The sequence below is a fragment of the Entelurus aequoreus genome, linkage group LG10, assembly GCF_033978785.1.
Source record: "Entelurus aequoreus isolate RoL-2023_Sb linkage group LG10, RoL_Eaeq_v1.1, whole genome shotgun sequence".
In the NCBI taxonomy this organism is placed as follows: domain Eukaryota; kingdom Metazoa; phylum Chordata; class Actinopteri; order Syngnathiformes; family Syngnathidae; genus Entelurus; species Entelurus aequoreus.
In genome coordinates, this window is record NC_084740.1 from 62,079,846 (window position 1) to 62,093,646 (window position 13,801).

Here is a 13,801-nt window from a genome sequence, read left to right on the forward strand (position 1 = left end):
TATGATTCATTAGTATCGCGGTACTATACTAATACCCGTATACCGTACAACCCTACTAGTGGTTTTTAACCTTGTTGGAGGTACTGAACCCCACCAGTTTCATATGCACATTCACCCAACCCTTCTTTAGTGAAAAATAAAACTCTTTTTTTTCAAATTCAAGACAAAGTTATATGTTTTTGGTAACACTTTAGTATGGGGAACATATTCTAAGTAACAAAGACTTCATTTAGAGTTATTTGGACACCAGGGGAACATATTCTAAGTAACAGGTGATAGAAGAGCAAAGGAAATACAGATAATTATGTTAACGAGTGAACAAAACAAGTCTAAGACTAGAACTGACCAATCTAAGTGTAAGACTAGATGTGACCAATCTGAGTCCCAGACTAGATCTGGCTAATCTAAGTCTAAGACTAGATGTGACCAATTTAAGTCTAAAACTAGATGTGACCAATCTGAGTCCAAGACTAGATGTGACCAATCTAAGTCCAAGACTAGATCTGACCAATCTAAGTGTAAGACTAGATGTGATCAATCTAAGTGTCAGACTAGATGTGACCAATCTAAGTCCAAGATTAGATGTGACCAATTTAAGTCTAAGACTAGATGTGACCAATCTAAGTGTAAGACTAGATGTGACCAATCTAAGTGTAAGACTAGATGTGACCAATCTAAGTCTAAGACTATATCTGACCAATCTGAGTCCAAGACTAGATCTGACCAATGTAAGTGTAAGACTAGATGTGATCAATCTAAGTCTAAGACTAGATGTGACCAATTTAAGTCTAAGACTAGATGTGACCAATCTAAGTCCAAGACTAGATGTGACCAATCTGAGTCCAAGACTAGATCTGACCAATCTAAGTGTATGACTAGATGTGACCAATCTAAGTGTAAGACTAAATGTGACCAATCTAAGTCTAAGACTAGATGTGACCAATCTAAGACTAAGACTAGATGTGAACAATCTAAGTCTAAGACTAGATGTGACCAATCTAAGTCTAAGGCTAGATGTGACCAATCTAAGTCTAAGACTAGATGTGACCAATCTAAGTCTAAGACTAGATGTGACCAATCTAAGTCTAAGGCTAGATGTGATCAATCTAAGTCTAAGACTAGATGTGACCAATCTAAGTCCAAGACTAGATGTGACCAATTTAAGTCTAAGACTAGATCTGACCAATCTAAGTGTAAGACTATATCTGACCAATTTAAGTCCAAGACTAGATGTGAACAATTTAAGTCTAAGACTAGATGTGACCAATTTAAGTCCAAGACTAGATGTGACCAATTTAAGTCTAATACTAGATGTGACCAATCTAAGTCCAAGACTAGATCTGACCAATCTAAGTGTAAGACTAGATGTGACCAATCTAAGTCTAAGACTAGATGTGACCAATCTAAGTCCAAGACTAGATGTGACCAATCTAAGTCCAAGACTAGATCTGACCAATCTAAGTCCAAGACTAGATGTGACCAATTTAAGTCTAAGACTAGATCTGACCAATCTAAGTGTAAGACTATATCTGACCAATTTAAGTCCAAGACTAGATGTGAACAATTTAAGTCTAAGACTAGATGTGACCAATTTAAGTCCAAGACTAGATGTGACCAATTTAAGTCTAAGACTAGATGTGACCAATCTAAGTCCAAGACTAGATCTGACCAATCTAAGTGTAAGACTAGATGTGACCAATCTAAGTCTAAGACTAGATGTGACCAATCTAAGTCCAAGACTAGATGTGACCAATCTAAGTCCAAGACTAGATCTGACCAATCTAAGTCCAAGACTAGATGTGACCAATTTAAGTCTAAGACTAGATCTGACCAATCTAAGTGTAAGACTAGATGTGACCAATCTAAGTCTAAGACTAGATGTGACCAATCTAAGTCCAAGACTAGATGTGACCAATCTAAGTCCAAGACTAGATCTGACCAATCTAAGTCCAAGACTAGATGTGACCAATTTAAGTCTAAGACTAGATCTGACCAATCTAAGTGTAAGACTATATCTGACCAATTTAAGTCCAAGACTAGATGTGAACAATTTAAGTCTAAGACTAGATGTGACCAATTTAAGTCCAAGACTAGATGTGACCAATATAAGTCTAAGACTAGATGTGACCAATCTAAGTCCAAGACTAGATCTGACCAATCTAAGTGTAAGACTAGAAGTGACCAATCTAAGTCTAAGACTAGATGTGACCAATCTAAGTGTAAGACTAGATGTGACCAATCTAAGTGTAAGACTAGATGTGACCAAGACTTAATTTAGAGTTATTTAGTTAGAGGGTTGGGGTTATAATAAGGCCATGCCAAATAAGGCATTAATAAGTACTTAATAATGACTAGTTAAGAGCCAATATGTTACTAATTTGCATGTTAATAAGCAACTAATTAATGGTGAATATGTTCCTCATACTAAAGTGTTAGCATGTTTTATTACTGGTGCACTTGATGAAGCGTGCATGAACATCACCTTGTTCAAACAACAAACCAACATAAACTCACAACAAATGACACACCTGCAGATCAGTCAGCTGTTGTCGTATCCGTAATACGCCGATAGGGAGAAGTTTTTATTTACTCGATGAGTCGGGTGTGTTTTGACCTCCGCCGAACCCCTGAGGCCGACTCACCGAACCCCTAGGGTTGGATCAAACCCAGGTTAAGAACCAGTGGACTATGGTAATGTACGTCACAGCAGGTCAGACGAGGCAGTGGAAGGAGATCTTTACAAGAAAGTTCTGAAGCTTAGTGACGTATCACATGTATCAGATTGTAGATGTGTTTTGTTTTTTTACCCTTCGTGTTCATATTTTGTTGTGTTTGTTGCATTTTTGTTGCATTTGGCTTGATTGTAAAATATGTGGATTGAGAGGGGGTGTGATGTTCATATGTTGTCAATATTCAGGGTTTTATCCTTCATAGAAAAATGTAAAATTAAGTTTTTAAGGCGGTTTGTCATAACATTTTTAGCATTCAATCAGACTTTATTGTGAGGTTTTATATTAGTGTTTCTAAAACTAGATGTACCGGCCCCCAGACTCTCTAAATTTGGCCCCCGCGTCAAAATAATTGCCCGGGCCTGTTCTAGCCTGTTGCTTAGCAACGTGTCACAGCGCCATTGTCCCTCCTCCCCGCAGGGACGACGACGAGTCGCAAGAGCGGGAGCGCCTGGAGGCCGAGCGCAAGCTGCAGGAGCTCCAGCGGCGGAGAAACCACGCCGAGAGCGAAGAGATGGAGAAGATGAAGCAGAAGCAGCAGGACGCCGAGGCCGAGCTGGAGGAGCTGAAGAGGAAGCGGGAGGAGAGGAGGACGGTCCTGGAGGAGGAGGAGCGGCGGAGGAAGCGAGACCTGGAGGACAAGAAGAGTCGAGAACAGGTGAGGATCCGTGGAGACACTCTGACCTTCTGGACTCAAGGTGGGGTTCCGTCCACAGGAGGAGAGGAAGAGGATGAGGGAGGAGATAGAGAAGAGGAGGGCGGAGGCTGCGGAGAAGAAGAAGCAGCTGGAGCAAGAACCCGTCAAGACCTCCTTCTCCATCAGCCCTAAAGGCTCATCCAAGGTGACTCACTAAGACTCATCCAAGGTGACTCACTAAGACTCATCCAAGGTGACTCACTAAGGCTCATCCAAGGTGACTCACTAAGACTCATCCAAGGTGACTCACTAAGACTCATCCAAGGTGACTCACTAAGGCTCATCCAAGGTGACTCACTAAGGCTCATCCAAGGTGACTCACTAAGACTCATCCAAGGTGACTCACTAAGACTCATCCAAGGTGACTCACTAAGGCTCATCCAAGGTGACTCACTAAGACTCATCCAAGGTGACTCACTAAGGCTCATCCAAGGTGACTCACTAAGACTCATCCAAGGTGACTCACTAAGACTCATCCAAGGTGACTCACTAAGGCTCATCCAAGGTGACTCACTAAGGCTCATCCAAGGTGACTCACTAAGACTCATCCAAGGTGACTCACTAAGGCTCATCCAAGGTGACTCACTAAGGCTCATCCAAGGTGACTCACTAAGACTCATCCAAGGTGACTCACTAAGGCTCATCCAAGGTGACTCACTAAGGCTCATCCAAGGTGACTCACTAAGACTCATCCAAGGTGACTCACTAAGACTCATCTAAGGTGACTCACTAAGGCTCATCCAAGGTGACTCACTAAGACTCATCCAAGGTGACTCACTAAGGCTCATCCAAGGTGACTCACTAAGGCTCATCCAAGGTGACTCACTAAGGCTCATCCAAGGTGACTCACTAAGACTCATCCAAGGTGACTCACTAAGGCTCATCCAAGGTGACTCACTAAGACTCATCCAAGGTGACTCACTAAGGCTCATCCAAGGTGACTCACTAAGACTCATCCAAGGTGACTCACTAAGGCTCATCCAAGGTGACTCACTAAGACTCATCCAAGGTGACTCACTAAGACTCATCCAAGGTGACTCACTAAGACTCATCCAAGGTGACTCACTAAGGCTCATCCAAGGTGACTCACTAAGACTCATCCAAGGTGACTCACTAAGGCTCATCCAAGGTGACTCACTAAGGCTCATCCAAGGTGACTCACTAAGACTCATCCAAGGTGACTCACTAAGGCTCATCCAAGGTGACTCACTAAGACTCATCCAAGGTGACTCACTAAGACTCATCCAAGGTGACTCACTAAGGCTCATCCAAGGTGACTCACTAAGGCTCATCCAAGGTGACTCACTAAGACTCATCCAAGGTGACTCACTAAGGCTCATCCAAGGTGACTCACTAAGGCTCATCCAAGGTGACTCACTAAGACTCATCCAAGGTGACTCACTAAGACTCATCCAAGGTGACTCACTAAGACTCATCCAAGGTGACTCACTAAGGCTCATCCAAGGTGACTCACTAAGACTCATCCAAGGTGACTCACTAAGGCTCATCCAAGGTGACTCACTAAGACTCATCCAAGGTGACTCACTAAGACTCATCCAAGGTGACTCACTAAGGCTCATCCAAGGTGACTCACTAAGGCTCATCCAAGGTGACTCACTAAGACTCATCCAAGGTGACTCACTAAGGCTCATCCAAGGTGACTCACTAAGGCTCATCCAAGGTGACTCACTAAGACTCATCCAAGGTGACTCACTAAGGCTCATCCAAGGTGACTCACTAAGGCTCATCCAAGGTGACTCACTAAGACTCATCCAAGGTGACTCACTAAGACTCATCTAAGGTGACTCACTAAGGCTCATCCAAGGTGACTCACTAAGACTCATCCAAGGTGACTCACTAAGGCTCATCCAAGGTGACTCACTAAGGCTCATCCAAGGTGACTCACTAAGGCTCATCCAAGGTGACTCACTAAGACTCATCCAAGGTGACTCACTAAGGCTCATCCAAGGTGACTCACTAAGACTCATCCAAGGTGACTCACTAAGGCTCATCCAAGGTGACTCACTAAGACTCATCCAAGGTGACTCACTAAGGCTCATCCAAGGTGACTCACTAAGACTCATCCAAGGTGACTCACTAAGACTCATCCAAGGTGACTCACTAAGACTCATCCAAGGTGACTCACTAAGGCTCATCCAAGGTGACTCACTAAGACTCATCCAAGGTGACTCACTAAGGCTCATCCAAGGTGACTCACTAAGGCTCATCCAAGGTGACTCACTAAGACTCATCCAAGGTGACTCACTAAGGCTCATCCAAGGTGACTCACTAAGACTCATCCAAGGTGACTCACTAAGACTCATCCAAGGTGACTCACTAAGGCTCATCCAAGGTGACTCACTAAGGCTCATCCAAGGTGACTCACTAAGACTCATCCAAGGTGACTCACTAAGGCTCATCCAAGGTGACTCACTAAGACTCATCCAAGGTGACTCACTAAGACTCATCCAAGGTGACTCACTAAGACTCATCCAAGGTGACTCACTAAGGCTCATCCAAGGTGACTCACTAAGACTCATCCAAGGTGACTCACTAAGGCTCATCCAAGGTGACTCACTAAGACTCATCCAAGGTGACTCGCTAAGACTCATCCAAGGTGACTCGCTAAGGCTCATCCAAGGTGACTCGCTAAGGCTCATCCAAGGTGACTCGCTAAGGCTCATCCAAGGTGACTCACTAAGGCTCATCCAAGGTGACTCACTAAGACTCATCCAAGGTGACTCACTAAGGCTCATCCAAGGTGACTCACTAAGACTCATCCAAGGTGACTCACTAAGGCTCATCCAAGGTGACTCACTAAGGCTCATCCAAGGTGACTCACTAAGACTCATCCAAGGTGACTCACTAAGACTCATCCAAGGTGACTCACTAAGGCTCATCCAAGGTGACTCACTAAGACTCATCCAAGGTGACTCACTAAGACTCATCCAAGGTGACTCACTAAGACTCATCCAAGGTGACTCACTAAGACTCATCCAAGGTGACTCACTAAGGCTCATCCAAGGTGACTCACTAAGGCTCATCCAAGGTGACTCACTAAGACTCATCCAAGGTGACTCACTAAGGCTCATCCAAGGTGACTCACTAAGACTCATCCAAGGTGACTCACTAAGACTCATCCAAGGTGACTCACTAAGGCTCATCCAAGGTGACTCACTAAGACTCATCCAAGGTGACTCACTAAGGCTCATCCAAGGTGACTCACTAAGACTCATCCAAGGTGACTCACTAAGACTCATCCAAGGTGACTCGCTAAGGCTCATCCAAGGTGACTCGCTAAGGCTCATCCAAGGTGACTCGCTAAGGCTCATCCAAGGTGACTCACTAAGGCTCATCCAAGGTGACTCACTAAGACTCATCCAAGGTGACTCACTAAGGCTCATCCAAGGTGACTCACTAAGACTCATCCAAGGTGACTCACTAAGGCTCATCCAAGGTGACTCACTAAGGCTCATCCAAGGTGACTCACTAAGGCTCATCCAAGGTGACTCACTAAGACTCATCCAAGGTGACTCACTAAGACTCATCCAAGGTGACTCACTAAGGCTCATCCAAGGTGACTCACTAAGACTCATCCAAGGTGACTCACTAAGGCTCATCCAAGGTGACTCACTAAGACTCATCCAAGGTGACTCACTAAGGCTCATCCAAGGTGACTCACTAAGGCTCATCCAAGGTGACTCACTAAGACTCATCCAAGGTGACTCACTAAGGCTCATCCAAGGTGACTCACTAAGACTCATCCAAGGTGACTCACTAAGGCTCATCCAAGGTGACTCACTAAGACTCATCCAAGGTGACTCACTAAGACTCATCCAAGGTGACTCACTAAGACTCATCCAAGGTGACTCACTAAGACTCATCCAAGGTGACTCACTAAGGCTCATCCAAGGTGACTCACTAAGGCTCATCCAAGGTGACTCACTAAGGCTCATCTAAGGTGACTCACTAAGGCTCATCCAAGGTGACTCACTAAGGCTCATCCAAGGTGACTCACTAAGACTCATCCAAGGTGACTCACTAAGACTCATCCAAGGTGACTCACTAAGGCTCATCCAAGGTGACTCACTAAGACTCATCCAAGGTGACTCACTAAAGCTCATCCAAGGTGACTCACTAAGACTCATCCAAGGTGACTCACTAAGGCTCATCCAAGGTGACTCACTAAGACTCATCCAAGGTGACTCATTAAGGCTCATCCAAGGTGACTCACTAAGACTCATCCAAGGTGACTCACTAAGACTCATCCAAGGTGACTCACTAAGGCTCATCCAAGGTGACTCACTAAGACTCATCCAAGGTGACTCACTAAGACTCATCCAAGGTGACTCACTAAGACTCATCCAAGGTGACTCACTAAGACTCATCCAAGGTGACTCACTAAGGCTCATCCAAGGTGACTCACTAAGACTCATCCAAGGTGACTCGCTAAGACTCATCCAAGGTGACTCGCTAAGGCTCATCCAAGGTGACTCGCTAAGGCTCATCCAAGGTGACTCGCTAAGGCTCATCCAAGGTGACTCACTAAGGCTCATCCAAGGTGACTCACTAAGACTCATCCAAGGTGACTCACTAAGGCTCATCCAAGGTGACTCACTAAGACGCATCCAAGGTGACTCACTAAGACTCATCCAAGGTGACTCACTAAGACTCATCCAAGGTGACTCACTAAGACTCATCCAAGGTGACTCACTAAGACTCATCCAAGGTGACTCACTAAGACTCATCCAAGGTGACTCACTAAGGCTCATCCAAGGTGACTCACTAAGACTCATCCAAGGTGACTCACTAAGGCTCATCCAAAGTGACTCACTAAGACTCATCCAAGGTGACTCACTAAGACTCATCCAAGGTGACTCACTAAGACTCATCCAAGGTGACTCACTAAGGCTCATCCAAGGTGACTCACTAAGCTTTCAAACTACGCAGCTGAGGTCTAATGAGTGCACTACTTGGGCGCCGCCAGCAGAGGGGCTGTTGTCTCCATCATAAAGTGGAAATACACTTTTTTGATCTTCATCCTTCACTCTCATGATGCGAGACAACAAGACACAATTGTCTTCTTTTAATGCATTCTGATAACTGTCTATCTGATGACTGTCTATCTGATAACTGTTTATCTGTTAACAGTCTATCTGATGACTGTCTATCTGATAACTGTTTATCTGTTAACAGTCTATCTGATAACAGTCTATCTGATAACAGTTTATCTGATAACAGTCTATCTGATAACAGTCTATCTGATAACTGTCTATCTGATAACTGTCTATCTGATAACAGTCTTTTAATACATTCTGATAACAGTCCGCTTACAATGGAGCCTCGACTCCGCCCACAAAGACCCCTAAATAACCTCCAAAAACAAGCCAACAATACTCCATTCATGACGTAATATTAGTGATATTGTTATTATAAATATGAACAAGTATTAGTCATATTATTATTATAAATATTAACAAGTATTAGTCATATTATTTGTATAAATATTAACAATTATTAGTGATATTGTTATTATAAATATTAACAAGTAGTGATATTATTTTAAATATTAACAATTATTAGTGATATTGTTATTATAAATATTAACAAGTATTAGTGATATTGTTATTATAAATATTAACAAGTATTAATGATACTATTATTATAAATATTAACAAGTATTAGTCATATTGTTATTATACATATTCACAAGTATTAGTGATATTGTTTTTATAAATATTAACAAGTACATGACATTTATACTTACATCATGTATATAAAACACTAATGGAGGTGTAAAGCGCTTTAGAGGCGGAATCGAGCGACTCCCTTAGACTCCATTGTAAGCGGACATTTGCTCGGAACACCGGCATAGAAACAGCGGTTCAGAACATTCACGGGGGGAAAAAACTGACATTCTGCCATTTTCCTAGCTATTTATCCTCAAATGAGCATACTGGTGAAGTCCCATCTCACTGGGATTGTTTATGCGGCATGAAGTGCGACACTTGTAATGTTTGTGTCCACTCAAGGGTTGCTAGCATATTTATGTGCTTCAACTCAAAATTACTTGTAGCCTCGCCAAATTTAGAGTTAGAGGGAATTTCCAGTCCAATAGGCATTATTAGCACAATATTAGCATAAACACAATCATTACAGGCGGTCCTTTACTATTTGTGTCCATGTTTGGGGAATCACAAACACACTATGTAGCCTTGTTTACACGATACACCTTGATTTAATTGACATAACTTGTAACCAGTGATGGCAAGCTACTTGGAAAATATAGTAAGCTAAGCTGCAAGGTACTCTCCATTAAATGTAGCTAAGCTACAAGTTACTCTCCATTAAATGTAACTAAGCTGCATGTTACTCTCCATTAAATGTAGCTAAGCTCCAAGTTACTCTCCATTAAATGTAACCAAGCTACAAGTTACTCTCCATTAAATGTAGCTAAGCTACAAGTTACTCTCCATTAAATGTAACCAAGCTACAAGTTACTCTCCATTAAATGTAGCTAAGCTACAAGTTACTCTCCATTAAATGTAGCTAAGCTACAAGTTACTCTCCATTAAATGTAGATAAGCTACAAGTTACTCTCCATTAAATGTAACCAAGCTACAAGTTACTCTCCATTAAATGTAACTAAGCTACAAGTTACTATCCATTAAATGTAGCTAGGCTACAAGTTACTCTCCATTAAATGTAGCTAAGCTACAAGTTACTCTCCATTAAATGTAACTAAGCTACAAGTTACTATCCATTAAATGTAGCTAAGCTACAAGTTACTCTCCATTAAATGTAGCTAAGCTACAAGTTACTCTCCATTAAATGTAGCTAAGCTACAAGTTACTCTCCATTAAATGTAGCTAAGCTCCAAGTTACTCTCCATTAAATGTAACCAAGCTACAAGTTACTCTCCATTAAATGTAGCTAAGCTACAAGTTACTCTCCATTAAATGTAGATAAGCTACAAGTTACTCTCCATTAAATGTAACCAAGCTACAAGTTACTCTCCATTAAATGTAACTAAGCTACAAGTTACTCTCCATTAAATGTAGCTAAGCTACAAGTTACTCTCCATTAAATGTAACCAAGCTACAAGTTACTCTCCATTAAATGTAACCAAGCTACAAGTTACTCTCCATTAAATGTAGCTAAGCTACAAGTAACTCTCCATTAAATGTAACCAAGCTACAAGTTACTCTCCATTAAATGTAGCTAAGCTACAAGTTACTCTCCATTAAATGTAGATAAGCTACAAGTTACTCTCCATTAAATGTAACCAAGCTACAAGTTACTCTCCATTAAATGTAACTAAGCTACAAGTTACTATCCATTAAATGTAGCTAGGCTACAAGTTACTCTCCATTAAATGTAGCTAAGCTACAAGTTACTCTCCATTAAATGTAACTAAGCTACAAGTTACTCTCCATTAAATGTAACCAAGCTACAAGTTACTCTCCATTAAATGTAGCTAAGCTACAAGTTACTATCCATTAAATGTAGCTAGGCTACAAGTTACTCTCCATTAAATGTAGCTAAGCTACAAGTTACTCTCCATTAAATGTAACTAAGCTACAAGTTACTCTCCATTAAATGTAACTAAGCTACAAGTTACTCTCCATTAAATGTAACCAAGCTACAAGTTACTCTCCATTAAATGTAGCTAAGCTACAAGTTACTCTCCATTAAATGTAGCTAAGCTACAAGTTACTCTCCATTGAATGTAACCAAGCTACAAGTTACTCTCCATTAAATATAGCTAAGCTACAAGTTACTCTCCATTAAATGTAACTAAGCTACAAGTTACTCTCCATTAAATGTAACTAAGCTACAAGTTACTCTCCATTAAATGTAGCTAAGCTACAAGTTACTCTCATATATATATATATATATATATATATATATATATATATATATATATATATATATATCTATATATATATATATATATATATATATATATATATATAGATATATATATATATATATATATATATATATATATATAGATATATATATATATATATATATATATATATATATATATATATATATATATATATATATATATATATATATATACTTTCACAATGTTATGTCAGACCCACTCGACATCCGTTGCTTTCGGTCTCCCCTAGAGGGGGGGGGTTACCCACATATGCGGTCCTCTCCAAGGTTTCTCATAGTCATTCACCGACGTCCCACTGGGGTGAGTTTTTCCTTGCCCGTATGTGGGCTCTGTACCGAGGATGTCGTTGTGGCTTGTACAGCCCTTTGAGACACTTGTGATTTAGGGCTATATAAATAAACATTGATTGATTGATTGATATATATATATATATATATATATATAGATATATATATATATATATATATATATCTATATATATATATATATATATATATATATATATATATATATATATATATATATATATATATATATATATATATATATATATATATAGATATATATATATATATATATATATATATATATATATATATATATATATATATATATATATAAAATAGGGAGCTAGAAAAAAAATGGAGAGCATCCACTGAAAAATGAAGATATTTCCTCTAAGTAGTGCAAGATAAGAACAAATTTCCAAATACCGCGAGTAAAAATGATTTCAAATAATTTCCACAAACATTGACACTGGTGAATATTTATCATGAATATCTCTAACACCACCTCAAAGTATTTTGTCAGCTTCTTCTATCATTTCCAGCCAGATGATGTCCACTGAACACAAGACTTAGCCATCAATCATTGTGGATGTTTTTATCCTTTGATAGTTGCTAGCTTGCTGCTAAAAAGATCACCCTGCCAAAACTGTGAAATGACCATTTGGAATAAATCCTAAAGGACCAGCCGTCACGGTGTTAGAGTGAGATGTGTGATCTGGTGTTATTGTAGCCAATATCAGCACAATGTTCCAAAACAGACGACTCCCATGTTGGAAACGAGCAGCAGGACGACTCGACCTGAGTAGACTAGTCCTCCTCCAGGACTCTTGGACAACCTAACTCTTGATTCTCTTCCTGCAGATCGGGGAGAAAGCGGAATTCTTGAGCAAATCGGCTCAGAAGAGGCAAGTCATTTTGTAGCTAAGTATGATAAACATTGTTATGTTGACACGTTTCCAGTGAGGGTTGGACTCCGCCAAGGCTGCCCTTTGTTATAGATTCTGTTCATAACTTTTATGGACAGAATTTCTAGGCGCAGTCAGGGCGTTGAGGGGATCCGGTTTGGTGGCTGCAGGATTAGGTCTCTGCTTTTTGCAGATGATGTGGTCCTGATGGCTTCATCTGGCCAGGATCTTCAGCTCTCACTGGATCGGTTCGCAGCCGAGTGTGAAGCGACTGGGATGAGAATCAGCACCTCAAAGTCCGAGTCCATGGTTCTCGCCCGGAAAAGGGTGGAGTGCCATCTCCGGGTTGGGGAGGAGACCCTGCCCCAAGTGGAAGAGTTCAAGTACCTCGGAGTCTTGTTCACGAGTGAGGGAAGAGTGGATGGTGAGATCGACAGGCGGATCGGTGCGGCGTCTTCAGTAATGCGGACGCTGTATCGATCCGTTGTGGTGAAGAAGGAGCTGAGCCGGAAGGCAAAGCTCTCAATTTACCAATCGCTCTACGTTCCCATCCTCACCTATGGTCATGAGCTTTGGGTTATGATCAAGATCACGGGTACAAGCGGCCAAAATGAGTTTCCTCGCCGGGTGGCGGGTCTCTCCCTTAGAGATAGGGTGAGAAGCTCTGTCATCCGGGAGGAGCTCAAAGTAAAGCCGCTACTCCTCCACATGGAGAGGAGCCAGATGAGGTGGTTCGGGCATCTGGTCAGGATGCCACCTGAACGCCTCCCTAGGGAGGTGTTTAGGGCACGTCCGACCGGTAGGAGGCCACTGGGAAGACCCAGGACACGTTGGGAAGACTATGTCTCCCGGCTGGCCTGGGAACGCCTCGGGATCCCCCGGGAGGAGCTGGATGGATGGATGGATGGATGTTGATCTTTCATCATGTCTGCTTGTGTTCCAGCGTCAGATCCTCACACTCCCCAATGGTCTCCAAGATCGGCGGCAGACTAGAACAATACGCATCCGCCATCCAGGTGAGACTTGTAGTTTGGATTTCTTGAGTGTTTTTCTTGAACGCACCACATTTGCCCTTTTATCAGTTTCATCTAAAGTCCTGTCAGGGGGAAATTAGCAGCTGAGGTTGTGCTACTTGCTGGATCTGCGTATTACTCAGCTTCTAAAACTTGCAACGCATCCTTCTTATGTTCACGCTAAAAAATACCAGGTCCTGGATCATCGTTTGTCCCAAACTAATAGTTGCTGTCTCTCATGAAGTCCGCCATAAT

At 41.7% G+C, this 13,801-nt stretch overlaps 1 protein-coding gene across 2 annotated transcripts in view; it reads left to right on the plus strand.

The window, feature by feature from the left end:
- The window catches only part of LOC133658881 (caldesmon-like), a 58,816-nt gene that overhangs the window by 24,226 nt on the left and 20,789 nt on the right, over positions 1 to 13,801 (plus strand). For both annotated transcript variants that reach the window (XM_062061369.1, XM_062061370.1), the window contains exons 8-11: positions 3,150 to 3,387; positions 3,446 to 3,571; positions 12,490 to 12,533; positions 13,477 to 13,549. In XM_062061369.1, the coding sequence (XP_061917353.1) occupies positions 3,150 to 3,387; positions 3,446 to 3,571; positions 12,490 to 12,533; positions 13,477 to 13,549 (481 nt within the window). The remainder of the gene's footprint in view (positions 1 to 3,149; positions 3,388 to 3,445; positions 3,572 to 12,489; positions 12,534 to 13,476; positions 13,550 to 13,801) is intronic.